The sequence below is a fragment of the Hirsutella rhossiliensis genome (assembly GCF_020360975.1).
Source record: "Hirsutella rhossiliensis strain HR02 chromosome Unknown scaffold00011, whole genome shotgun sequence".
NCBI lineage: Eukaryota > Fungi > Ascomycota > Sordariomycetes > Hypocreales > Ophiocordycipitaceae > Hirsutella > Hirsutella rhossiliensis.
The window spans coordinates 2,488,073-2,514,675 of record NW_025408677.1 but is presented as its reverse complement, the minus strand read 5'-3'; the positions used below and the strand labels follow the sequence as shown (position 1 = coordinate 2,514,675).

The 26,603-nt window shown below is 54.7% G+C and overlaps 8 protein-coding genes across 8 annotated transcripts; 4 read left to right on the top strand and 4 right to left on the bottom strand.

Moving 5' to 3' along the window:
• Positions 1-954: 954 nt before the first annotated feature.
• Positions 955-2,934, top strand: HRG_09119 (sprT-like family domain-containing protein; the record flags this gene model as incomplete). The annotated part of the gene is made up of 2 exons (XM_044867590.1): positions 955-1,423; positions 1,478-2,934. The coding sequence occupies 2 exons, from the start codon at positions 955-957 to the stop codon at positions 2,932-2,934; spliced, it is 1,926 nt and encodes a 641-aa protein (XP_044717611.1).
• Positions 2,935-3,302: 368 nt separating this feature from the next.
• HRG_09118 (ran-interacting mog1 protein) lies at positions 3,303-4,030 on the bottom strand (the record flags this gene model as incomplete). Its single annotated transcript, XM_044867589.1, has 3 exons — positions 3,303-3,603; positions 3,679-3,894; positions 3,954-4,030. The coding sequence occupies 3 exons, from the start codon at positions 4,028-4,030 to the stop codon at positions 3,303-3,305; spliced, it is 594 nt and encodes a 197-aa protein (XP_044717610.1).
• A 1,482-nt stretch (positions 4,031-5,512) lies between these two features.
• On the bottom strand, positions 5,513-9,751 carry HRG_09117 (aconitase family (aconitate hydratase) domain-containing protein; the record flags this gene model as incomplete). The annotated part of the gene is made up of 6 exons (XM_044867588.1): positions 5,513-5,686; positions 5,760-6,197; positions 6,258-7,123; positions 8,745-8,813; positions 8,914-9,556; positions 9,638-9,751. The coding sequence occupies 6 exons, from the start codon at positions 9,749-9,751 to the stop codon at positions 5,513-5,515; spliced, it is 2,304 nt and encodes a 767-aa protein (XP_044717609.1).
• Positions 9,752-13,469: 3,718 nt separating this feature from the next.
• On the top strand, positions 13,470-16,665 carry HRG_09116 (transposable element tc1 transposase; the record flags this gene model as incomplete). The annotated part of the gene is made up of 12 exons (XM_044867587.1): positions 13,470-13,706; positions 13,909-14,006; positions 14,081-14,247; positions 14,315-14,404; positions 14,661-14,710; positions 15,043-15,211; positions 15,260-15,280; positions 15,620-15,793; positions 15,851-15,937; positions 16,010-16,205; positions 16,251-16,261; positions 16,406-16,665. 12 exons carry the CDS (start codon positions 13,470-13,472, stop codon positions 16,663-16,665), a joined length of 1,560 nt encoding a protein of 519 aa, XP_044717608.1.
• A 3,157-nt stretch (positions 16,666-19,822) lies between these two features.
• HRG_09115 (zinc-finger double-stranded RNA-binding domain-containing protein) lies at positions 19,823-20,327 on the top strand (the record flags this gene model as incomplete). Its single annotated transcript, XM_044867586.1, has 3 exons — positions 19,823-19,872; positions 19,943-20,122; positions 20,195-20,327. 3 exons carry the CDS (start codon positions 19,823-19,825, stop codon positions 20,325-20,327), a joined length of 363 nt encoding a protein of 120 aa, XP_044717607.1.
• A 154-nt stretch (positions 20,328-20,481) lies between these two features.
• Positions 20,482-21,236, bottom strand: HRG_09114 (DASH complex subunit dam1 domain-containing protein; the record flags this gene model as incomplete). Its single annotated transcript, XM_044867585.1, has 3 exons — positions 20,482-20,671; positions 20,733-20,830; positions 20,925-21,236. 3 exons carry the CDS (start codon positions 21,234-21,236, stop codon positions 20,482-20,484), a joined length of 600 nt encoding a protein of 199 aa, XP_044717606.1.
• Positions 21,237-23,124: 1,888 nt separating this feature from the next.
• HRG_09113 (CRAL/TRIO domain-containing protein) lies at positions 23,125-24,660 on the top strand (the record flags this gene model as incomplete). Its single annotated transcript, XM_044867584.1, has 4 exons — positions 23,125-23,242; positions 23,297-23,892; positions 23,953-24,094; positions 24,149-24,660. 4 exons carry the CDS (start codon positions 23,125-23,127, stop codon positions 24,658-24,660), a joined length of 1,368 nt encoding a protein of 455 aa, XP_044717605.1.
• A 206-nt stretch (positions 24,661-24,866) lies between these two features.
• On the bottom strand, positions 24,867-25,652 carry HRG_09112 (HIT domain-containing protein; the record flags this gene model as incomplete). Its single annotated transcript, XM_044867583.1, has 6 exons — positions 24,867-24,974; positions 25,036-25,050; positions 25,139-25,231; positions 25,313-25,381; positions 25,460-25,542; positions 25,619-25,652. 6 exons carry the CDS (start codon positions 25,650-25,652, stop codon positions 24,867-24,869), a joined length of 402 nt encoding a protein of 133 aa, XP_044717604.1.
• Between the last annotated feature and the right edge of the window lie 951 nt (positions 25,653-26,603).

Sequence of the window (26,603 nt, the reverse complement as noted above, 5' to 3'; positions counted from 1 at the left end):
GATTGGAAACGCCGGGCCTTTGCAGCCAATATCCTCCCTGCCTGGCCTGGTGGGTACCCGCCCGTTGCGAGGTGCGGATCTCAGCTTGGCGGCCGCCCACCGCCCGGGCGCCTACGTGCATTAGTGCATTACTTGAAGCTGTGCAGGATAAATGTTTTCCCTGTCAGCCAGCCTGTGTAGGTAGGTACGTACTGCACTCACTCCGTACCCGTGTCGCCTACCGATATTGTCTCTCGAGCATCTCCCAGTGTGCAATGGCGGCTGCCTTGGAGTCAGTGGTCGTCTGGTTGGGTCCCAGACGGTTGAGTCCCAGATATCTTCAACAATCTGGCACATGTCTGAAATTGCGGGACAGTGAGATATGTATAATTACTGTATGTCCATCCAAGGATATCGCTGGGTCATAATCCACCGCCCTCTCGGCTGACTCGTCATCGCGACCCAGCTCCCTGATTGCGCTCTTCCATGCGTCTCCTAGCAGCCCGCTGGGCCATCACTCCCGGAGCACCTGCGTCCCATCTTCAATCATCCCCAGAGTCCGCTCGAAGCGAAGTCTTTGGATGGACATCAAATGTCTAATGGCAGACAGAAGCAAGCACTACAACCGGGCATTGCTGTGGTCGTTGGCTCGCACTCATCACGTGACCGTCTTCGGGTCAAATCATGACTGTTGCCGTGGAAACCATGGGCCGTTGTATACTCGCATGCCGCGACCGGGCTCCTTTACCTTGCCCGCGATGGACACACGTCGATGAGGAGAGCACGCCTCGTTCATAGCCTCCTCCCGCCGCCCGAGCATCCCTTGTGCAGATTGGGAAAGATCGTCCGTCCTACGTCGCCGTCGTCGACCCACGTCTTCGCCATTGCCTCGGTCTTAACCATCTGCCCTCTTGCTGGCCGCCAAACGACTCGAGGGCACCGCGGGCCACTACGTCGAACTACAACTCCATGGCCATGGCTCGGCTTGTGGACTGCTACCCTGCGAGCGACGACGACCTACCGCGACTTCAAGGTCCCCTTCAACTCGATACCAGCAGATCCAGGCGACCGGCGGCCGAAGCCGCTGACAAAAAAAACCTTGTTCCCAAATCCACAACCACTTCATCGACCCGCAAGGTTCGTCGACTGGGCAGAGGCACCCGGACTGCGACCAACCCTCTCTTCCGGCCATGGAATCCAGATGGCGAGAACAGCTCCCAAGCCTCCTCGCACGTCTTCCTCGGGGGGTCCCCGAAGAAGCGAGAAAAGTCTCAAGAAATGCCTCGGTGCCCTCAATATCCTCCGTCGCAATCCGATCAAGACTCGCCGCCGCCGCCTGCCCGTCCCGGCCGCGTCAGACGGCAGAGAGCCAACCCAGCATTCCACGACGAGTCCGCCGATGCTGGCCTGATCGAGAAACAGCTGAGTCTGCAGGGGAAGACACGTAATTTGGCAACTGCCGGTGGTGAAACTGCCCGTAAGCTCGTCATATTGCCAGTGGACGAGGACGGCAACCTGGCGGAGACACGAAAAGGGGCTCCGATTCGAGAAGCAGTCCCGCAAACTGAGGCAAAGGCACAGGACGCCGTTCTGATTTCCGACAATGAGGAGTCAAGTGTCTACCAAACTGCGGCCGAGGACACTTCTGAGGACAGCGATGGCTCTGCATCGGAATTTGAACTGGACCATTCGTCTGACGAATCATTCAACGGACTTTTACAGCCACGAATGGTCACGGGTAAAGGGCGAGTTGCGGCCCGTGGTTCCTCGGCGAAAATTCCGTCCCTCAGAGAATCCAGTCAGGATAGACAGACCCTGGCACGAGAAACTCTGCACAATTCCAAGCCTCCTAGCGAAGCGGTGGAGCTCAGCAAAGCCCTCGAGAAGCTCCAGATACACGGCGGAGACTTTTCAGGCAAGAACCTTGAGCTGTGCAAAGGAGACAACTTGGTCTTGCCGAGCACGCCGCCCAAAGCGCCTCGTCCGGGCAGCCTTGTGTCGCCCCGCAAGCTGGGCCGCATCCCGCAGACGCCTCACAGGCCAAGCATAGATGCGTTCTGGAGCCAGGACTTGATAGACGACTGGAACGATCGCCACTCTCCAACGAAGCCGATGCTGCTTCCGGTGGTGGAGAGCCCGGTCAAGCGAAGCATGGCCAAGGGCAGCCCGACCAAGGCTACAAAGAAATCGTTTGATGCCAGAAAGCGATTGCTCGCCGAGGAATTCCTTCGCGAACTCGATACCGAGATCACGCACGGCAAGATCGCGGAGCTGGTCGAATCGACGGGCGGCGTGAAGCTCGTCTGGACAAAGACGTTGAATACCACGGCCGGAAGGGCCAACTGGCGGCGCGAGACGACGCGGACCAAGTCGGCTTCGGGCACGCCCATCAGCGTGAGCCACAAGCATCACGCCTCCATCGAGCTTGCCGAGAAGATCATCGACACTGAGGACAGGCTGCTCAACGTAGTAGCCCACGAGTTCTGTCACCTGGCCAACTTTATGGTGAGCGGCATCACCAACAACCCGCACGGAAAGGAGTTCAAGGGTTGGGCGGCCAAGTGCTCTCGCGCCTTTGGCGATTCGCGGGGGATCCAGGTGACGACGAAGCACACGTACGAGATTGACTTCAAGTACGCATGGGCCTGCACGGCGTGCGGATCCGAATACAAACGGCATTCCAAGAGCATCGACCCGCAGCGTCACCGCTGTGGGAGCTGCAAGAGCACTCTCAAACAGACGAAGCCGGTACCCAGAAGCGCGGCCGGCGGAGGGGGCGGCAAGCCGAGCGACTGGCAGGTGTTTGTCAAGGAGCAGATGAAGACTGTGAGACGGGAGAACCCAGGAAGTCCGCAAAAGGAGGTGATGAAGATTGTTGCGGAAAGATGGGCCAAGACCAAAAAGGGACTTGTGGTTGCGGATGATGCACCGTCGAATGTCCCTGACGACGCCTAACGGGATAGAGAGGGAGAAAGATGTGGCGAACACATGTGTGTCTTTGTGGCCGGGAATCTGTATTACCAAGCGGGAAAACATTGTGCACTGAATAAATACATGGCCAGCTCGCGAGTCCCCGAGCCCATGTCATCATCATAATTAATGCACATGCAGGACAGCAGCGAACTCACCGGCTGCGGCTCTGCATGAAACCATAAAGGTGAATGGCCCATCCCTCGGTCGCATGCGGAACAAGCACTCGTCCATGAGTCACGCAAACACCATCGGGCGTCTCAGGATGCCTGCCAGCTTGCTTCGTCAAGCGTGGCCTCGGCGACGCTTGTTGGCTACCTGCATCGCCTTGGGCTCGCGCGCCTACGGGATGCTCAAGGCGCCCCGAAAAGCTCCCAATCCTTGACTTTCAGCGTCTCCCAGATACGGGCGGAATACTCTACGGCGTCGCCTATGAGCTTTCCCTGCTTGCCGAGTTCGAGGTCGACCTCGTCCTGGTCGTACTCGCCCTTGATGTGGGGCACGTTGATGGTGATGAGGATATCCGTCTTGTATCGCTCGAGACGCAGCAGGGTCATGATGATGGCAGTAAAGTCGGGAGCGGAGGTTTGGTCTCGCGACTGCCCGATCTTGGGCGTCTGGGTGGCGATGAGGGTGTAGGCCGGGGGCTTGGATCTGCGCACATTGGTCGTCAGTTGGCGTGTTGTCTGGGGCCGCGCGAAAGATACAAATGTGAAAATTGGGCTTTACTCGAGACGAGTGAACTCGGTCTCGGCCGTGTTCCAGATTCTGACCGTATCGATGTCGGTGCCGACCATGTCCTCAAGGTGCGTCGTCATGGCACGGCCGTCGATCTCGGGGCCATCGCCCGGGCCGCCGACGCGCTCGGTGATGTCGAATATGATGCTAGTGAAGCCGTCTGTGTCGATCCAGACCTCCTGGTTGTCGGGGACTTGCCGCAGCTTACTAGAGCGGCTCGGATTAGCTTTCTGAGGGCCGTGGAAGAGCCGAGACAGCCTCTTTACCTCACATCGGCAAACTTTTTCGGCAGGTCGCAGACGACTGCGCCGCCATAGAGAGGCGTGCTCATATAGTCGGCCATGGTCGCGAGCTTTTTCGAGCCGGAGGCGGCCTTGCTGTCTGATGACGAAGGGCGGGGGTCAGCGCAAGGTGTTGCGACCGGGAAGAAATCTCAAGTCTCGAGTTCTGGAAGATACAAAGGGAGCTCTTTCGTCTTACCACGTGCCACGCGAGGCAGGGCGTCGGGCGTCTCGTTGGTTCGGCTTGGATCGACTTCGGCCTGCCGTCTGAGGCGATGACGCGGGGGAGTGTGGGGTAGGGAGTGGTCTGGTACTTACGGCGTGGTCTGGTAACTCACGGCGTGGTCTGGTACGGCGCTATAACTGTTTCGGCTTCTTGCATGTCTAGTGAGGGCAAAATAATAGAGTACTCATAGAATAAGAGCGTTATAGTGGCATATAGGAGCTATTGGGCTAAAAGATTCATGTAGACGTACGTATACCCCCTATATAGATACCTTAAAAGAGTATACCTAGGTAACTACCTATCAGTTTACTGGGCGAAAAAGTGATTAGCTGGGTGCGGTACTCCGTACGTTGACGAGGCATGAGAAGTATGAAGGGGTTGGTCTATCCGGCCATCTACTCTGCCTTGCCACCTGTAAGTGGGCGGGCTATATAGCGCGCGCACCTAAAAGGAGAAAGGCAACGTGTAAGTTAGCTGGTACTCCGTACTTAACGTCCAAATTACCTAGGTAGGTAGCTACCTGCCTGCCTACCTGGGTACCAATTGAGCGCCTTTGAGTCCAGCACGACTGCATGCTCTAGCTACAGGCTGAAGCAGAGAGTATATGTTATTCCCTTCACTGGGAAGCAGTCTTTACCCTTGCAAATGTCGTCTGTTGTCTGCAAAGGCATTAGGGTGCCGCCGACTGAGACGACATCCAAAGGATAGGTAAAGCTTTTTGTAGCCAGGGCAGCTGGCAGGCTTACTGGAATCTTATTTTCGCCCTCTCCGGAGGGCGGGGGTTTAGCAGCGGCGGGCTCTGACCTGCGACGCTGCTGCTTCCTCTCTGTCTCTGCCTCTTGCGCATCGCAAACGGCTTCACTCGCCGAAGGAAATACATGTCTTGATTCTAATCATCAATTGCCAGACAGGATCCCCTCGACCTGCATTAGCGGCGCGGGTTCCTCCCGTATACATACCGGCCGATGCTGTAGAAGTAGGCACCAAGATAGAAGGAACCAAGACCAAAGGCACCATTTAAAAATTTCATATGCCCGCTACGGATACAACACGTACGCTACGGGCGACGGGAGTCTGTGAATTTAGAGCTTAATGCTATTCATTTGTACAGAGCTAGCAAGACACACAATTCATCGACTCCTACGCGGTAAAGGCGATACCTGGACAATGGCTGCGATCGCCGCCGACCAAACATCTAGGCTGTCGGCTCGCCACGTCTGCCTCCACCTGCAACACCACCCCGTCACAACTTCTGTTGCACACGGATTATACCACATTGTTTCCTATCATTTGCTGCGCGCTTTCTTCTTCCACTCGCTCATCGCTTCGCGGCCTTGGCCATGGTGTTCAACGCGCTTCCGTTCTTGAACCACTCCATCTGCGCCTCGTTGAATGTGTGTTGTAGCTGAACCTCATAAGGCTTGCCGTCCTTGGGGTGGACGACCATTGTGATGGGCTTGCCCACAGCGAGCTGGGTGCACAGAATGTCCACCTAAATATTCAGTCAGTGTCGGTTCACCGGAAAATCTCGCGCCATCGAGGCAGTAATTCGAGGGCACACATACCTTGTCGTCGGGCTTGATCTTGTCGTAGTCGGCAGGGTCAGCGAAAGTCAAGGGTAGCATGCCCTGTTTCTTCAAGTTGGTCTCGTGGATGCGGGCAAAGCTCCGAGTGATGATTGCTAGGCCGCCAAGGTGCCGGGGTTCGAGGGCCGCGTGCTCTCGCGAGCTTCCCTCGCCGTAGTTCCAGTCGCCGACAACCACCCACTTGATTCCCTTCTTCTTGTAGTCACGAGCGACGGCAGGAACGGCATCCCACTCGCCCGTGGTGGAGTTCTTGATCTTATTGGCCTCGCCATTGGCCTCGTTGATGGCGCCTATCAGCATGTTGTTGGAGATGTTGTCAAGATGGCCACGGTATTTGAGCCACGGTCCGGCCATGGAGATGTGGTCCGTCGTGGTCTTCCCATGCGCCTTGATCAGAATTGGGACGTCTTTGGCATCCTTACCGTCCCATGGCTGGAAAGGCTGCAAGATCTGAAGACGGTCCGAGGTGGGGGCAACCTGAACGCTGACGCTGGCGCGCTCCTTGGGGGGGGCTTGGTACGTGTCGTTGCCAGGGTCATAGCCCCTGGCGGGAAGACCATCGCCGGTTGGCGGCTTAAGCATGAACTCGTTTCCATTCTTGTCCTTGAGCTTGTCGGTGAGAGGGTTGAAGTGCAGGGTGCCAGCAACTGTGAGAGCAACGACCAAGTCGGGGGAGGTGACAAAGGCGTGGGTGGCGGGGTTTCCGTCATTCCGGCCCGTGAAATTCCGGTTGTACGACGAGACGATCGAGTTGGCCTCGCCCTTCTTCACGTCACGGCGATCCCACTGACCAATGCAGGGACCGCAGGCGTTGGCAAGGACAATGCCGCCAAACTCCTCAAATGTCTGTAGCTGACCGTCGCGCTCAATGGTGGCGCGGATTTGCTCGGAGCCAGGGGTGACGGTAAAGGTGGTCTGGGCCTTGACGCCGTGATTGAGGGCATCGCGGGCGATGGAGGCCGCGCGAGACATGTCCTCGTACGAAGAGTTGGTGCAGGAACCAATGAGGCCAACCTTGAGCTCATCTGGCCATCCGTTTTCTTTCACGGCCTGGCTGAACTTGGAGATTGGAGTCGCGAGGTCCGGAGTGAAGGGGCCGTTGATGTGAGGCTCGAGCTCAGACAGGTTAATTTCGATCAACTGGTCGTACTCCGCTCCTTCGTCTTCCCGGAGCTCACGGGCATAGAGGCGAGCAAAGTCACCAATGTCCTTACGCTTCGTGGCTGCCAGATAGTCGTACATGCGGTCGTTGAAGGGGAAAACCGAGGTCGTCGCGCCGATCTCTGCTCCCATGTTCGCGCAAGTTGCCATGCCAGTTGCTGAGATGCCATCCACGCCAGGTCCTAAAGTGGAGAAATGTTAGAGCAATAGTACTAATACTGCGTCAAAAAGAGGCTCCGTGGTGAATAGGCTCCTGGTCGCTACTAGCGACCTGAGCAGCAACCTTGGCGGCATGCCTGAGCGTGGCAAGATGTTTCTCCAAATCGCTCGATCATTGGAAGTCGAAGCCACAGACAGCCAAGTGTACTGCGGCTTCCCGGGGGAGCCGCAGTTTGTCGCGGCATAATGCAGCTCCAAATTCGCGTATCTTGCGAAGGTGCAGTTACAAATGGCACAGTAGCGCGGCTTCTCTCCAGGAACCGGAATGACTTTGCCAGCATGGATTGCTGACTTGAGGTGCCTCCGCAAAGTTGCCCAGCATGAAAGTATCCAATCGTAGACAAAACAGTAGTGCTGCTTTATTCCAGTGTCCTCGGTCACCGGAACAAGGTGACACACTGATTTCGATGTCTCGTCAAGGCAGGCGGAATTGGAAACACCTTGTCGCAGACTGAGCAAACGTACTTCTTCTCCTTTAGGGTCTCGTGGGATCGACAATTTGTGGTTCTCATCTGAACAGCCATGATGAGGGCATACTTCTTGGGGTTCTTCTCCCCGGTCTTCTTGGCCCAGTCCCTTGCGTACTGCTGGCGTTTTGCCTCCAGTTCGAGGGCGATGGCCTCCAGTTCTTCAGGATACAGGTCAAAGTTGCCATACGGACCCTTGGTCAAGAGGCTGTGGGAGCAAAGGCCGTCGTAGTCGAAGGATTCTCGAAACCACCAGCACAGGCCAGACATGCCCCAATCCTTGTCCATCTTGCAGCAGATAGCCCAGAAGAAAAGGGTAAACACGATCTCAAATGCAAGGAAGAGGATGCGGACAAATGGTTCCTGGCCCGGAGAAGGCATATCAGTCGAGCATAGGGTTCCTCTGTACCCTTCGTCCCAGGCTGCTTTGACATAGTGGGCCACACCTATGTTGATCTCGTACTGGCGAAGACGCTTTGACACACCCTCTCCCTGGTTTTGGTCCCAGAGCCTATGTAGATTCGAGGTCTATGTCCCGGTTCTTCAAGAACCGGGACGTATACCGCCCAAATCTTCACGCACTCGGTGCTGAGACTCTTGAAGAACTTGATCGGAGGGAGGGTGGGTTGTCGTTGAGAATTTCCAGGAGTCCATCGGCGAAGACCGGAGAAGAAGACCGGAGAAACAGACAAGAGAAGCTCTTCAACGACAGCGCTGGACGGGATGATTTTGAAGATCGGATGCTTTTTAAGGTCCATGGACAGGAAATCCCAGAGAAGGAGGGCAAACCAAGCCAGAATCGTTACCGTAGTGTCGGCTATCTTAACTGAGATGCAGTCTGAACGCGAAGATTTGGTGGCCGACCGAGACGAACATCGAGAAAAATGGCAGCAGACTTGAGCGCTTCCAGATACCCTTGAAGCGGAGAGACATTGGACTCCAGATGGACACGAGAATTCGGTGCGCATTCCAAGGAGGGACAGAAAAGAAGGAGTGGGCGCTTCCAGGTATTCCTAGGGCGGGTAGGGCTTGGACGCAGCGCGACTGCCATGTTTGCTCTCGAGTCTGGACGCGGAAGGAGGAGTCGCACTTGACACTTGAAAAAAAAGACACTCACCATGATACTCGACGATCGAGCCCGTTCCGCCCTTCACAGTTAAAATTCCGGCCAGACGCAGAATCAGGTCTTTAAAGGTGCATCGAGTTAGCAAGCGAGATCAATGAACAGTCCAAGTCCAAAAGATGAATGGACGGGCAGGGCAGACCAGCACGCAGGGAAAGCAGACCTTTGGGAGATGTCCAACCGGACATGGTTCCAGTGAGCTTGACGCCGATAATGTTGGGTGCCTTAAGCTCCCAAGGCAAGTTTGCCATGACATCGACAGCATCAGCCCCACCGACGCCAATGGCGCACATGCCCAGGCCACCGCCGTTGGGAGTGTGAGAGTCGGTACCAATCAAGAGGCCGCCAGGGAACGCGTAGTTTTCAAGGATGATCTGGTGGATGATGCCGGAGCCGGGGCGCCAGAAGCCAATGTTGTACTTGGCGCAGGCGGAGGACAGAAAGTCGTAGACCTCTTTGTTGATGCTGATGGCGCGGTCCAGGTCCTTGGCGCCGCCGACTTGAGCCTCGATCAAGTGGTCACAGTGAACGGTGGTGGGGTTGGCAACCGAGTCCATGCCGGCCGACATGAACTGGAGAATGGCCATCTGAGCGGTGGCATCTTGGCAGGCAACGCGGTCTGGGCGCAGCTTCAGGTAGGACTTGCCGCGCTCAATGTCCTGGCCATGAGGGTCGTCCAAGTGGGAGTAGAGGATCTTCTCGGCATAGGTAAGGGGGCGGTTGAGGCGGCTCCGAACGATGGCGAGGTTCTCGGACATTTTCTTGTAGTTGATGAAGTTTCTATCTTCCCAGTTGTTTTGACGAACCTGGCCGGCAGGGGTCGGTCAGTCCGCGCTCGCCAAGAGGTCCGACCATGCAAGCCCGACTGGACGGATGGTCAAGCTCACCTTGCGGTCGAGGGGGGAGTTAGAGACGGTGGCCAGGCGGCGAACGCCAGAGGCGGCGCAGCCAAGGCCGCGGCCCCGAGCAAGGTTGCCCAGAACCTGTCGGGAGGCGAGCATGGCGGGCGACAAGAGGCGGGCAATTGACGCCGAGGAGGGGAGAGGGTCTGAATGGGTCAAAGGCGGCTGTGCCACTCGCAGAGTTCGTTGCAGCCAGCTTGGTGAGAGAGGGTGTTGGTGATGGAGGATCAAATGGAAGAAGGGAGGGAGGAAGCTCGTGGAGGTGGAGAGGTATGTTTTTGGCCTTTTCCGGCTCGGCCAGCCAGCCCAGAGCCATATGTTACCGAGCACAGAGGAGCAAAAGTGGGGCCGGCGACGCAGCTTGCAGCTACTGGACCGTGGAGAGGTAGCGGATGTCTGGCATCGGTACCTCGGGCTTACTCCGTCCAGCTACTTTACCTGCCTCCCCAGGTACCTGCCTCGGGTGCCCTGGTGACTCGTGACCTGCCTCCCTGCAGCCCTGGCAGCTCTGGAGTTGCGATACGAGCAATGCGATGAAGGGTACTGCCGTCGCAGAGACTTCTACGTTCAGTACAATGCAGGAAGCTGAGGTGTATGTATGTACCCATGTACCTGGGCAGGAGGGGCTTCTGCGGGGAGAGGGAGTTGCGGCTGAGCCAATCAAGGACCGTGAGAAAATAATACACGACGTCGCCGTTTCGTCATGGTCCCGAACCATACACAACGCCGAGAAGCGCCCCTCCAATGCCCAGCCAACGAACCAGGGAGGGCGGGAAAGGAATGACCACCGCTCATATCAAGGGGCGCCGGGCGGGCGGACCGAATGTACACGCACAAGTACAGTCAGTACGCATCCACCAGACCCCTGGATGTTTTCGATGCTGGGTTTTGCCGTCTCTCGCGACTCGAGTTCCGTCCTTTCCGCTCGACTGCTGTGACATTCTTGCCGACAACCACAAGCTTGACCAGCGCCGGGCGGTCAACCCGATGTCGCTGAAGCCATTGCCGTATTCATGCCTGTTGCCCTCCGACTGCACCGACGGCCCCGGCTCGGCCCCGGTCGGCTGTAGGCGGTATGGAACCACAGTGCCGCACCGTGCGATTCTCTAGCAAAAGTCCGAGGCACCGTGCGAGCCTACTCACGGCGAATGCTGCTGGAAAAATCCATGACTCGGGCCCTCTCGGTTGCCGTTCGCTTTTGCGAGTTTTTCGGAGCTCCAAGTTCGGTCGCCGACCGGGGCCACTGGGGTTAGTGCAAGCTACAAGTTGAATGAATACGGCCCCATCGCATTGCCTCACACGCGTAATTTTACACGTCAAGTTCGGTTTTGATCTGGCTTTTGAGCAATACCCAAGCTGATTTCGTCCTAGCCAACACATTCGTATACCGTAGTCATGCGTATCAAAAATGGCATGTTGCGTGGAGCATGGTAAAGCTCCAGGCAACACGCGATCCCGTGAATCTACATACTTTGCCTTCTCGACAAGAGTCTTACTATTTACACAGACATATTTCTCTAGGTGTCTGATCATTTGTACGATAGAGCGCACATCGCAGGAGGGTATCACGTGCGTCAGCAGGGAACAACGTTTACCCGACACGCGCACAACCTATCAAACCTCACAGCATGGTCTAGATAGCGAAGAATAACAAGAACAACACGATCATCGATCAAAGACCCAACTGAGCCTCAGTTAACCTATCCACACTGATCAGTTGTTACCTTGGCTGGTAACCTCAGAGCAGCAAGATAGAAGAGACTTCCTCAACGCATCCTCACGATCTGTGGCGCTCTGCGAAGAAAGAAGTGCTACAACGCGAGACTGACTACGAAGACCCGACCGGCGCCCACTCTATTCAGTCAACCGTGCCTAGTTGTTTGCCTCAGCCGCTGACCTCTTAGGCGTGCCCTATCGCACATACAAATCTCTGGTATCCCGCTTGATTATCAGCTTCATTGATCACTCTCGATCAATTTGACCTCTCTTGACACCTTCTTGCCCTATTCCCTCGCAGATTTTCCTGTCAAGCCCCATCCGACATCATGAGCAGCAGCGCAAGCGGCACCAGCGCGAACGCGAACGCACCGGCGCTCGACATCAACGAATTCCTCGATATTGCTGAATTCAACCGTGGCCTCGCCACAATCTTCAACATGGACCTCTTCAACACCCCAGTCAACGAGACTTCCGATGAGATCCACTATAATACCTTCGTTCTCGCCCGCATCGTTGATTATAAAGTCTCCTCAACATGTCAAGGTCTCGAGCTGCTTGGATCATTCCAAGAAGACTTTGAGGATTGGGAGGAAGACGACTTCAAGAAGGTCGATCCAAGGGTCCGTAAGGTCCTACGGAATACCCTAAGGTTCAGAGGAATCTATACAGGAAAGCTGAACGCAAAGATCACGGCATTCCTAGTAAATCTGAAGAACCGTGACCGACTTCCTGAGTGGGATGAAGACGATCTTCGTGATGCCATCTTATACGAGAAAACGGCCGCCTACCGACGCCAACAAGAACTCCTCAGACGATCGCCATCGCTAGCAACAACCCCAGCACCAACCCCAGCACCAACCCCAGCACCAGTCACTCCCGATCTAAACCTCCCGCAAGACCCCCCCCCAATGACCAATCCCTACCCCTGTCACGATCGAATCAACAGCAGCAGGAACTTATGATCAGACCAGCTATCGACCGCGAAGCTTACCGGACCGTGCCCCCCAGTCCAGGTCCCCAATGAAGACCTCGATCCTGCCATCGCCAACCAGTTTTCTAAGCTATGGGATCGAAAGCTCAACTATTCAGGTGACGCCTACGATATCCTAGATGATAAGATCCGTTACTTTCTCGATGCCTGCCTCACAGCTAGCATCAAACCGTCACAATTCCACGCTTTGTTCTCAAATATCCTCACGAAGAGAGCAAAGAACTTCTTCGTGCATCAAGTCAGCCGCGATTCAACGTTCGCGGAGATGTATCAGAAGATGAAGCAGCACTTTGATACGGAAGTCAATAGGCAACAGTATCACACTGACTGGACCTCGATCAATTTCACACAGCTTCGGAAGGAATCTCGAGAAGCCTCTCTGTGAAATCCTCCAGGCTCTTCTTGACAAATTGCAGCTATGCCAGAGAGCTCTTGGGAATAGCTATGGCGGCGAAGACCAGCTAATTTCAACGACAATTCGAGCATGCCGTGGCGTGCCTGAATTAGAATTCGCCCTCTTCGTGCCGGCTAAGACCTTCGAGGGACTATCTTCACAGCTAAGATCGTCACTCACAACCGTCAGCCAAAGACAGCCCGGACAGCCCAGTCAATATCTTCAAGATCAAGACCAATTCTTTACTGACCGCCGCTATCAGCACCCCGCTGACAAAGGAAGAAGTGGACGAAGCGCTGCTACGTCTGCGGCAAAGAAGGCTGTTTTTCAACGAAGCATCCGGATGACGAGAGAAAGAGGGCCAAGGAAAGATATCTTCGAGAACGAGGATTTCACGGCCAGAAGTCATCTTCCCGTCCATTTACTACGTTCCTTGCCGATTACGAAGGGGACCCAGATGAAGATCAGACCTCTGATTCTGCTGACGATGACTCTGACGATCAAAGCGATAGCTTCTTTGCAGCTGCCTTCCTATCTAATAGAGCTTTTCGCCACCGCATTCACACCGTCGAGGAGAATCGATATGCGAGGAATCACAGCATTTCTTGCTCGATCGCTACAACCGGACCTCTTTCCAAGGGATCCTGCCTGACACGGGTGCAGCGAAGATATCTACAGCTGGGATCGACCAATTCCGCGCGCTCCAACGAGAGATGCCGACGGTCCAGCTACGGAAGAATGCGACGATCGCAACGGTCAGATTCGGTGGAAACGAGCCGACGAACACGATCGGGATCACAACAGTCATTACCCCGATTGGAGAAGTCGTTTTCCACGTTATCAATATGTCAACGCCCTTCTTGCTATGCCTCAAGGATATGGACCGTCTCGGTGCCTATCTCAACAACGTCACGAACGAATTGATCTGCGGCGATAAGAGGATTCCGATCGTACGCAAATGGGGTCATCCGTGGTTCTTCCTACGGAAGGATGAAGCCGCTATTGCCTTCCTATCCGAAGCCGAGCTTCGGCGCCTACACTCGCTTTGGCCACCCGTCAGTACACAAGCTACATAAGCTACTGACAAGCGCTGGGCATGATGTTGAATTCGAAGCAATCGCGATGATTCGAAAATTCTGTCATTTTCGCCAGATCAAGGCAGACGCACCGCGCAGGTTCAAATTCACGTTAAAGGATAACTGCGATTTCAACTACGAATTGATCGTCGATGTAATGCATCTTGACAGCCGGCCAGTCCTTCATGCCGTTGACCTAGCAACCTCTTTCCAAGCCGGACGATTTCTTCAGAATATATCGGCTAAAGAGACGTGGAAGCACTCAAATTGTGTTGGATTGACACATACCTAGGCCCTCCAGATGTTATCACGCACGACGCTGGTACGAATTTTGCCTCCTCTGAGTTCCAAGCAGAAGCGAAGCTGCTAGGAATAACCTGTCACCAAGTGCCCGTCGAAGCCCACTGGTCAATTGGCAAGGTGGAGATATCACGCCCCGATTCGAAGGGCATACGAGATCTTGAAAGCCGAGCTAAAAACAGCATCAGCTGAGTCGTTGCTTCAAATGGCCTTCAAATCCGTCAATGATACCGCCGGACCTGACGGTCTAGTGCCCACACTACTAGTCTTTGGTGCCTACCCTCGGATAACGATGGATTCGCCGCCTTCTGCTTCCGCGATCACGTGCGAAAGCCGTGACGAAAGCTATGGCAGAGCTACGCAAGCTTGTAGCTAAAAGGAAGGTCAATGACGCCCTCAATGCCCGTAATGGGCCCAACACGATTGAGAAGATGCCACTATCATTGCCGCTTGGTAGTGAAGTTCGAGTATTTCGTGAGAAAGGAGGATGGAAAGGCCCATACAAGGTCCTAGCTGTGACAGACACAGAGGTCACAGTTGAGCTAGACAACGGGCCAGCTAAATTTCGCAGCACGGCTGTCCAGCCCTACTTTCGCCACCCGGATTCGCAGCAGCAACGAAGTCACGATGTTCTACAGCAGCCACACGCTGACAATCAGACTGCTGACAATCAGGCTGATAGCATCAACGTTGAGACCGAAGTGCCTAAGCCATTCGAATATCCGAGCCGGAGAGACCACGCAGACGCGGCAGACCAAGAAAAGTCCTCGAGATCAGCAGCAATACGATACCTTCGTTCCTTCTAGTTATTTCCTTAGTCTTAGCCCTTTCGTTACCTCGATCTCAATTTTCACCCGCTAATATGTTTCTATCGCATAAGGAGTGCGCCGCCCTCGACCTTGCCGTAAAGTTACGTGCAGAGAAGAAAATCACTACCGCCGGACGACCGTTTGAAGCCTCTGATGACCTCGAAATCACGAACCTGCTAGGCGCAGGCGTCATCGTGCCCGAACGATACGATATGAATAAGCATGGAAAACACAGGCTATTCAAGTCACGAATGGTCCGGGAGGTCAAAGGCAAGAACACTGCTACACCGTACGAGAAGTCTCGTCTTGTGGTACAAGGATATGGTGACGACGAGAAGCGTGAGATCCTCACGCAGGCTCCAACAATCTCCCGTCCTGCCCAGCGGGTAGTACTCGCTCTTTCCCTTTCCTTTGCTCTTTGAAGATGTCTCTTGCTATCCGAGACATTACGATGGCCTATACGCAGGCATCGACCACTTTGAATCGCACTATCCTCATCTCTTTGCCACACGAATTAAAGAGAGATACCCAGGGGAACCATCCTTCGTGTGGTCAAGCCATTGTACGGAATCGCTGAAGCAGGCGCTCATTGGTTCAATACGTATCATGAGCATCACCGCATCAAGCTACAGATGGAGCCGTCAACGTTTGATCCATGTTTAATGATAACGACCGCAGAGATCAACGTCACGACCGCAGAGACCAACGCGGATACCGCACTTCAGGTTAATGCCTTCGGCGTTGCCGCGCTTCAGACTGATGATACGTTATTGGTAGGCACAACAACATTCCTGCAACGTGAAGACCGCGAGCTATGCTTCCAAGCCAAGCCAAAGAAGACCCTACGAGAAGGCGATACCTGTGATTTCAACGGCAGCCTCATTGCTCTAGAGAAGGGCTATCTTCTAGTCATGCAGAAAGGTCAGGTCAACAACCTCAAAATTATCGATCTATCCACGGAAGATCGGGCCCAACGATACGTGGAACAACGTGCCCGTGGCGCCTATATAGCCTCAATTTGTCAACCAGAGGCTAGCTTCGATTATTCAATCGCGGCACAATCACAAGATCCAACCGCGGAGGATTTTCAGGCGTTGAATAAACGGATCCAATGGCAGATCGACAATCCACAAAGAGGCCTTCGATTCGTCCCAATAGGTCTAGAAGCAGCAAAGGTCTTCGTCTTCACAGACGGATCATTCGCCAACAACAAGGACTTAAGCTCTCAGATCGGATTCGTTATAATCATTGCAACCGAGACTAAGTCAGATGAGTCATTCACGATCCACGGAAACCTGATCCATTGGAGCTCGACGAAGTGCAAGAGAGTCACCCGCAGCGTCTTGGCTTCTGAGATATATGGATTAGCTTCAGGCTTCGATTTGGCATATGTGGTTGCAGGGACGATCAACCAGATTACAAGCCGCCTTGGATTACCGCAAATCCCGCTCGTTGTGTGTACAGATTCGTACAGCCTGTACGAGTGCCTAGTGAAGCTTGGCACCACCACGGAGAAACGTCTGATGATCGATATCATGGCGTTGAGACAGGCCTACGAACAACGCGAAATCACCAACATCCGCTGGATCAACGGAGCGGATAACCCGGCCGATGCAATGACGAAGCTATCTCCAAACGGGGCCTTAACCCGATTCGTTAACGACAACGAGATCACGATCCGGCTCGAAGGCTGGGTTCAAAGGAAGGAAGATATGACCGCATGATTGACGATTTTGATTTAAGCTTGCTATCGATTGTTCCTTTGTGTTGAGATACCCGTTTTTACATGTTGTTTGGGTGTTACGTTTAGTGCGTTTTGTTCGATTCTTAAAGAGATGCCAGTGTCTGATCATTTGTACGATAGAGCGCACATCGCAGGAGGGTATCACGTGCGTCAGCAGGGAACAACGTTTACCCGACACGCGCACAACCTATCAAACCTCACAGCATGGTCTAGATAGCGAAGAATAACAAGAACAACACGATCATCGATCAAAGACCCAACTGAGCCTCAGTTAACCTATCCACACTAGGAGTATTACTATTTGCCCCGGAGCAAATCTCTATTCGGCCCGGATTCTCTAGAAATCCTCTTTTTTAATTGGATAATATATATCTTAGTCATCATTGCGATATCTTAAGTATTTTCAAGTCTCGTCTTGTACGTCGCGCTCACCTCGCGCGGGGGATAAACCCCCACAGTAGGGCCCTTCCCCAAGGGAGACCCCTCCTCCCCTACTGGCTCGGGCGTTCGAGTACGCTTTTCCGAAGTTAGAGCTCTCTAGAAATTTCTAAGGATTTTCTATTAAGAGATAGCCAATATAAAATACTAGCTAGTAACATCTAGGTACTTTCACTTTAGCGGGTTAGGCCGAATAGAGATTTGCTCCGGGGCAAATAGTAAGTCAGCACCCCTAGCTTCCGGCACCCCCTACTTCCGGCACCTCCCCACATCACCATCGCGTTGACTACCCACTACATCGTGACCGCGTTTTCTCGTGCATCTCTTATTCAATAATTATAAAATAAATATCATTCGAATCAGTGATGCCTCGTCTTTCTAAATATACCGAAAACCAGCTCTAAGAAGCGCTCGAAGCTATTAATAATAGCATACCTTAGCTCTAAGCTAGTCGTAAGTAGGGTATTCTAAGAACAACCCTTTAGACGCGTCTTAAAGGAGCCCTACCTATAAAGGAGGTAAAAGAGGCATCTTAAAGGCTTAGTCGAGAGCAGGAAAAACACCTCTATGAATGGGTTCTTGCCTAAGCGGCCCTTGGGCTGCCTCCAACGCATTATCAACTCAGGGAATTCGCCGGCCGCATCATCGTGGCAGTGGAGACCCCGCCCGCTTAGAAAACACTAGGTTTCGAGCTTTTGCGAAACCTAGAGATTAGCACGATTAAAGGTAAATCTCTTAATTCTACCCGTATTAACGGCGCCTCTATTAGCGGGATCAAGGAATAGTTCCAATTGCTTAAGCTGCCGGCTATATAGGCAATCCCACCGGAATCACGCTTTAATATAGACGAAACAGGCATCCTCGAGGGCCTTAGCTGTAACGGGCTAGTGCTAGGGAGCTTAGAGAAGAAGGAGGCTATTAAGAAGCGGCTTAGATCGCGTTATTAGACTATAATCGTCGAATGCGTCTCTACAACGGGCTAGGCCTTGACCCCCCTTGTGATCTTTAAGGGCTAGGACCTCTAATAGCAATGGTTCCCTAACGAACTCGATTTTCTAAAGGATTGGGACTTCGTCACTTCCCTAAAGGGCTAGACAAGCGATTCTATCGCCATTTAATGGCTTAAGCAGGTGTTTATCCCCTAAACAAGGCGCCACCTATAGGGGAACGTTCTCCTTATCGTTAATGGCCACGGGAGCTATTAGACCGACGATTTTATATATAAATGCTTTAAGAATCGCATTTATCTTCTTTTTCTACTAGCACACTCCTCCTACGTCCTCTAACCTCTTAATATCTCGGTTTTCTCGCCGATCAAGGCTACCTACCGACGTTAACTCGAAAAAATCGTATCTTTCGACGATATAGCGCCAATTAGCAAGGCTACCTTCCTCCAAGCATATTATCAGGCCCGGCAGGCCGGTCTAACCGAAAAGAATATCAAGGGCGGGTAGCGTGGGTCAGGACTATGGCCAGTTAATATGGCAAAGCCCTTGCTAAGCCGGTTCGTCTTACCGCAGCCGTTAACGCCGTTAACGCCGTTAAAAAGAAAGAATTCTGGTACCCTAGCTATTTACAATGCCCTTAAAACGCCTAAACGATCACAAGAAGTCCGTCGCCTTATTGTGGGGCTAGAAAACCGTGGTCAAGTTGACCGTACGATCCGACTACTCTGGCAAGGTTGGCGCTTGATGAGCAAAATTGGCAGCTTGCAGCCTCCCAACTTCGAATACAGCAGCTAGAGCATCAATTACATCGTCTACGGCCTTAAAAACAGAAAAAGGTCCCTTAGGACCCTAATAGGCGGTTCGTATAGATTGAATAAGTTATAAAGACGAAGAAATAGCTCGAGCGCACGCTTGAGCCGGCTGCCGCCGCCATAGCCAATTAGAACGCAGGATTTAAAGCTCTTTGCAATAGCTGGCAGCTAGAGTAGCCAGAAACACCAAATTTAATTATCGTGATGTTAAAATGCGGCTTCAATTGCGTTTAGAATGTGCCTGCCTTGGTGCTGCGAAGGGTGCCGGAAGTGGGGGGTGCCGGAAGCTAGGGGTGCTGACTTAATACTCTTCTCTATTTACATAGAATTTCTTTAAAATCCTCTCTTTTAATTGGTGGCTTTATCCGCTTAGTAATTAGTACTCCACCTCGTATATTTTTTAAGCCCCTCAAAAGTCGCGATCTTGCACGTCGCACTCACCTCGCGCGGGGGATAAACCCCCACAGTAGGGCCCTTCCCTAAGGGGGACCCCTCCCTACTGGCTCGGGTGCTCGGGTGCGCTTGTTCGTAATCGCGGCCTTCTTAGTAGGTACCTAGGTAAGGCAGCTAGGGGAAAGGCAGTACCTTAAAGTGACTTTAAGGTACTTTAAGTTTAGGTGCTCTATATAACTCTGTGTAAATAGAGAATTTTGTCTGTGCAAATAGTAAGACTCCTCGATAAAAGGCTTGTGTCTATTACGAACTGTGGGATTCTCCAATCTACCTCAACTTTATGGTGCGCCACGGGCAAAGCAGAATCTCGCTGAAGTAATCATGGCGATTATTATCGGTCGAATATCAGCTTAGTCATGTGCATTGTCCGCCATTGTCCGTCTCCACAAACATTTTCTATCTCTCATCGTCGTCACTTCTCTTGCAACGGGCGCGGTGGATTATACCATCACGTCAAGAATTTTCGCCAGCCAACGCCGCTAACAAAATGGGCGTCGGAAACAAGCGCACAATCACCAAAACGAGGCGGAAGACGAGGTGGGAGCAGGCTGATCCTTGAGCTTTGATCAAATACTCATCGTAGAGTCCTGCTGACTGGAACCCCCAGGGATGTCGACCAAATCAAAGCCGACCTACTCTCCACGAGGCATCTCAGCCAGTTCAAGGACACCAAAGCCGCCGAGGATCTCCCCGGCCTTGGCCGAAATTATTGCATCGAATGCGCCAAGTGGTTCGACACCGAGTCGACATTGAATGCCCACCGCCACGGCAAGCCTCACAAGCGCAGGTTCGTGTCCACCGTGGGGATAGGTGCAGACGCATCTTGGAGGGAGGGCCCAGTATTCTGACATCCGCAAAGAGTCAAGCAGCTGCGCGAAGAGCCGGACCCTGACCCCCGGACAGTTCCAGGGGGGTCAGTCAACCCACGTACGAACAATGCCGAAGAAGAGGGCGGTGGCGTAGCAGCCGTCGACGTCAACATGGCGACTTGAGTTGACATACAATTCGCTGTCCTCTTTCCAAATATCGAGCGAAGAAAGGGCAGCACCTCAGTGTGTCTGGGACTCGAAAATAGTCGGAGCCAGTCCACACAACGACTTTAGGGGCTATGGCGGCCCGATGCCGACTGGGCGCACCATCCGGAGCTCACCTTATGCCACGGCCGCGAGCTCTCGTCATCCCACTGGGCCGGTTTCGGCCATGGGTGGTTTGTCTGCCTCTTGATGATGAGCCTCGCGCGTAAGGTAGACGCGATTGACGGGTCTCGGGAGTCGCAATCCTAGAGTTTGATTTGGCCGACGGGGCCGGGTTCTCAACGAAGGACGTATCGGTGGTCCTGTCCGCTGGTTAGGATTTATCGAAAGGAGCTGTTTCGCGTTGCAAATGGCTGGACCTACATGAAAGTCGTCTCTGCGTCATTGTCCGGTCGTGCAGTGCCGCCGCCCGGAGCTTCGTGCTGGTGCCGGGCTCTGCGAAAAGACTCGGGAATGGGACCCTACCAGCCGGGAAGTCTTTAGCGCTGATCTTGACCCGGTGTGTAGGGTGTTCTTTGTTGTATATTAGAAGACAGCTTAAGCGGCAACGCGTACCTCGGGGAAATCAACACAAAAGGCATTCATGTTGAGTCCGTAGAGGAAGCTAGCAAAGGACTCGCTGAACCTAGCCAGGCTTTCGTGCATGAGCTGAAAGTGCATCATGTTGGCTTCCAGGTCCGCCATGGCGTCGGAGAGCTCAGCAAAGGCCGGCTCAAAGGTGTTGAGCGGAAAGGGCGCATCTGGCCCGCCGGCACTGCGGGCAGAGTCGCGGAACGAAGAGCGGGACGACGGTCGCAAAGGCGTGGTGGGACGCGTACGCGAGTTGGAGCGCTTGCCGCTGGAGGGCTCATGGGCTTCGGTGGGCATTTTCCTTTGGCGGGCTACGTCCCAAGGCGGAGAGGGGCTTCTTCTCCTCTGCGTTTCAGCCGGCAGCTAGGTCGCGTGTCCGATGGGCGCCGACTCGGCGGCGTCGTCGAGGATTGGAAACGGAGGCGGATGAATGCTCGGCGTTGTTGCCTCCGCGTTGGCTTCCCCTGTTGTTTGTACGGATCCTCAGCGATAAGCTGATAAGGCAGCTGAGATATCCAGTCACGGTCAAATACCGCTGGGGAGCACGTGCCTGCGCGGCCGGGGAGCCTCGGTCGGCGGAGGGCCATCCAGGCCTTGCGCTGTTCCAAAGAATGCCACGCTTGCGATTGGCACGCCACCATCGCGCGAAGCCAGCCGCTTCCGTAGTAAGTTACTGCGTAATACTAATTAGACCGATGTGTCCAGGTGCGGCTTAGGGGTCCTGGGACACCTGCGTCTGGTGCGATATTTCAGTCATTTCAGTCATTTCAACAACTCGTCTATCTGCCATGGCGATTGTGAGACGTATATGGACTCTATGGTGCGCCTGCCTAGGTACCTATGTAATTTCTTCGTTACAATACCGGTACACCTTGAATCAGTCGGGCGAAAGCCACGAGCATCTGTTTCTAAGCGGCGGTTGGTCGGCCCAACCCTCTCTGGTACCTGGGCAGAACGCATGCAGGCTGCAGCCATACTGTACAGCAACCCTGCCCTGTGCCTGCTGCAATCATGTATGTACAGTACATACGACGACGCGGCTCTTTTCCTTGCAGGTGCCTAGGGGAAGCCGCAAGGTCGACGGCTCCAGGGTATGGCAGACTGGTGGCTGTCACGGCACTTGATGAAGTTGATGCAAGTCGTTTACGCACTGACTCTCAGGAGCGGGGATGATTGATTCAGCAAGTACGCGGGCATGATTTCACCATCCTCCCGATCCGAGCACTCTGCTGGCGTAATGTCTGCCGTGGCGTTGGTGAGGCCCGGGCCACGTCCCCGCAACGCCGCTCGCGCACCCTTCCATGCGGGCATGCCGATGCATGAATCGACATTGGAAAGGCAGTTTCTACAAGGGCGGACGGACCGAGTGGGTAGTGCCGTGCCCTGTCTGTCTCATTTAGCGTTGTGTCTACCGCTTTACGGCCATGTACGGGGCGACTGCGAGCAATTAAGTTAATTGTTTTATATTATTGGGCACAGGCTTATTATTACATGTACTGGCGCGTGTTGCGGCGCCGAACGCCCGGCATGCGCACGTTCTCTCCCCTCTCATCACCAAGCCTTTGCGCCGAACAACAGATCAAGCAGGTCTGCCCGGTCGCAGGATAGCTCAGTCTATCCATAGACTCTCTAGCGGGTGCCTGGGTGCTGACTCCCACCCCATCAGCTTCTGCCACTCCCCCCCCCCCCTTCCCGCCGCCTTGTGTCGGGACATCCTCCCCTCCGGCAAGGCAGCCTGTGCTCGTCGTCCATGACTCTTTGGGCCGTCCGTCCAGCCCTCCCGCTCGTCAGGTTCCCCGTCTCGGCCTCCGCATTGCGTCTAGCTCCCGCCGGGATCCGCCAATCGCGCCGTGCGATCGTCTCCGATCGCGAAAAGTCGCTTCTGCCCTCGAAACCATCCGCCAACCCTGATTCCGCCCCTTCCATCTCGGGTCCCGGCCTTACCACTACTCCTCCCCTGGAGACCCGGATCGTCCTCGACGGATCATCTCTCTGTCAAACGCGACTTTACTCCACTGGGCCGCGGTTCTTACCAGCAAGCGCTGGCCACCCTTCCCAACACAACCTTAAAAGCACCCTCAGCCCCCCCTGCTCTGCAGCCGTTGTCGTCTTTCTTATTCTCGCCACCTGGGTCACTGCAGATCTCTACACGCTCACTGCCTCTGACCGCCCCTCTCAAGAAACCATGCCTCCCACTACCGCGGCCCCGGGACACATTGGCAATCTAACTGTCGAGCAGCAAGAGAAGCTCCGCCAACTATGGAACGAGATCTTCAAGCTCTGTGGCGTCGCAGACCCCGAAGGTAACGGCTCCAATGCCGCTGAGGCGGCGCCGGCCAAGCCCGATCCCGCTCCAGAGGATCCCGAGTCGCCCCAGAAGAAGCGGTTCAGCCTGTTCCGGCGCAAGAATGCTGAGAGCAGTCCGACGTCCAATGGCTCCGCACCCGAGGCCAAGGACGGAACGGACAGCAACGACAAGCACGGCCAGACAAAGCAGTTCCAAAAGACGCTCGAGAGCCAGACTCCTGAGTCGATCCGCGAGACTATTTGGTCCATGGTCAAGCAGGACAACCCCGATGCACTCGTGCTGCGATTTCTCCGAGCTCGCAAGTGGGATGTGCAACAGGCGCTTGTTATGCTTGTGTCCGCCATGCACTGGAGGCACACTGAGATGCATGTCGACTCAGACATCATGAAGAACGGCGAGGCCGGTGCCGTGCAGGACGAGCAAACCGGCAGCGCCGAGGCTAAAAAGCTCGCCAGCGACTTCATGGCCCAGTCCCGCCAAGGCAAGAGCTTTCTGCACGGGTTAGACAAGGAGGGGCGCCCCATCTGCGTGGTTCGGGCTCGACTGCACAAGCCCAGCGCCCAGTCTGCCGAGAGCTTGGAGCGGTACACGGTCTTCATCATCGAAACGGCTCGCCTGGCCCTCGAGCCCCCCGTCGACACAGCGGTTAGTACACCCCAGAAGGTGCCGTGTCAAGGGCCTTGGTCGCCTAACAGCTTCGCTTAGACAATCATCTTCGACATGACTGGCTTCTCATTGGCCAACATGGACTACCATCCCGTAAAGTTCATGATCCAGTGCTTCGAGGCCAACTACCCCGAGTCCCTAGGTGCGATTCTCGTCCACAATGCGCCGTGGGTATTTCAAGGTACGTGCGGCCCCCACGCATGGCCGAGGACGGTGGAAGCTAAGAATCCAACAGGAATCTGGAGGATAATCCGTGGCTGGCTTGACCCTGTTGTGGCCGCCAAGGTCCACTTCACCAATTACAAGGCCGGACTAGAAGAGTTTATCGAACCGAGCCGCATCATCAAGGAACTCGAGGGCGAAGAGGACTGGGAGTACAAGTACGAGGAGCCCGTTGAGGGTGAAAATGACATGATGAAGGACACAGAGACGAGGGACCGACTACTCGGGGCGAGGGCGGAGCTGTACAAGCAGTTCGAGGCCGAGACCCGGACGTGGATCCGTGCTGCCGACTCGGAGGAGGGCAAGCAGGCCAAGGCGCAGAGGGACAAGATCGCGGAACAGATGCGCGTGGGCTACTGGGAGCTTGACCCTTACCTGCGCTCCCGGTCTCTTTACGACAGACAAGGCATCATTCTGCCGGGAGGCAGAGTCAACTGGTACAAATGGGGAGACAGGAAGGAAACGGCGCCGCAGACCAACGGCACCGCAGGCGATGCATCGGCCTCGATGGAGAGGGAGGCATGACGGATACACTGTGCCGTGAGTGGGTTGAGCTAGTGGCATCACCACGGCAAAGCCTTTGGCTCTGTCGCGGCTAAGAGGAGGAGCAGGAGATGAATATCTGGGATACTATTTTAGAGAGCCGAGCTCGAATGCTGTGCCCGCAATCTTTGTCTGGCACAAGGCGCGGTCCTCGAAGGACGAGCCAGTGGAGCAGATGAGGCACAAGCCTACATCTTGGACTTGATATCTTCGCAGAGTGCCTTGAGCTCGTTCATGTCGCCAGTCGTGGCAGGCCATTGAATGCCCAAGCCCTCTGTCTCGTTTGGCTTGGGGATCTGACGGAGGCACCTCGCGTGAGAAATGAGAGTTGGCAGCTCGGAAACGGGACAAGCTTACCATGTGAAAGTGCACCTGAGGCGGAGGCAAGGAGGGGAGAGGGGAGGGAATCTCAGTCAGGCTTTGTTGACAAGGGACGACAAGTTTGCATTGGGCCACTCACATGGTGAACTTGCTGGTGGGCTATAGTGCCGTTATTCTGCAGGATGTTGTACTCGGAGGCGCCGGTGGCCGTGACGAGCTTCTTGAGAGTGGGCTGGACCAGAGGAAAAGATGGGCAGGTGTAAGCGGCGACAGCGGTCAGGGCCCGGAGTTGGGATCAAGAGGGCTCTCGTACCAGAATCTCGGACAAGTGATCGTCGGGGATATCGGTCAGCTTGGCGCCGTGGTGCTTGGGGATGACGAGCTGTATGCGGGAACGATGGTGAGCAAGCATTGTGCGCGTACACTCTGGCGGATGAGGCTTGGACGTTAGGAAACGCACAGCGTGGCCCTTGCTGAGGGGGCCAATGTCAAGGAAAGCGAGCGTCTTGTCGCTCTCGAAGAGCTTCATGCAGGGGATATCGCCTGCAAGAGGAGGGATGAGAGGACGGGGTCAGCAGCAACGGACACTCGGCGGGAAGACACGGCGACGTGGGCTTACCCTTGATGATGCGACAGAAGATGCAGGCCGCCATGGTCGCGCAGCTAGATGGATGCTTGTCAAGCGCACTCCGCGAAGACTTGCTCGAGGGTAGATGTGAGGATGTCCGGGTTGCGGCAAATGGGTGGGGAAGAGCCGCGGAACGTTGACAGCCGGCGCCGAGGGGTACCGTAAAGAGGGGCAGGTACGGACGGATACAGGCCTCTAAACTTCTAAAGACTCAAGAGAGTCCCCATGAACTACGGAGTACAGCAGATAAGTGTATTCGACACATACAACAGCCCACGGACGTCTCTCAATACGCATCTCAAGCACAGGCATCTCAGCATCGCGACTGCGCGCCATTTGCTGGCGTGTAGCACTTGGCAATCAGATTGCATTGCGAGCCACTCATTGCATGCATTATGAGTTGCAAAGTGACCTTCGCGTGCGCGAGGGGATTTAAAGAACGGGGTTGCGTGACTGTTTGCATAAATAAATTGGTGCTTATGGCTTGCCGTGTTGGCTGCTACTGGTGTCAATGCCTACTGATAAAGTCTTGAAGCATCACTCTTTCTTTTTAGCCCGTAACACTCAGTGACGTGGGAAGTAGTGACTGCCTGCCCGACTGCCTGCTCCATTAACTAACTGTCTGCCGGCCACACACCCGACTGCTTGTCCTTGCCTCATCTAGTTTGTATGCGAATTGCGAAATAATTACTCCATACCTGGTTCGTGCACCCGCGCTCTGAGCAAATGTAGTGGGGCGACGCACGAGCTGCGGCGTGGCTACGGGCTGGATATACGTACAATCCTGGGTCACGTGCCGATAGCGGCGTCTCGGGGGCCGGCAGGTCTATCTGGCTAGTTCCAGCCGCTGAGTCCGCCGGGCCCGTGAACGATCCCCTGGCATAACACGCCCATCAGGATGCGCAGCGTTCACCAGCCGCGACAGGGCGAAGCGAGGCCTGGTTGAGGAGCTTCCGCACAGGTTCAAGCAGGCTTC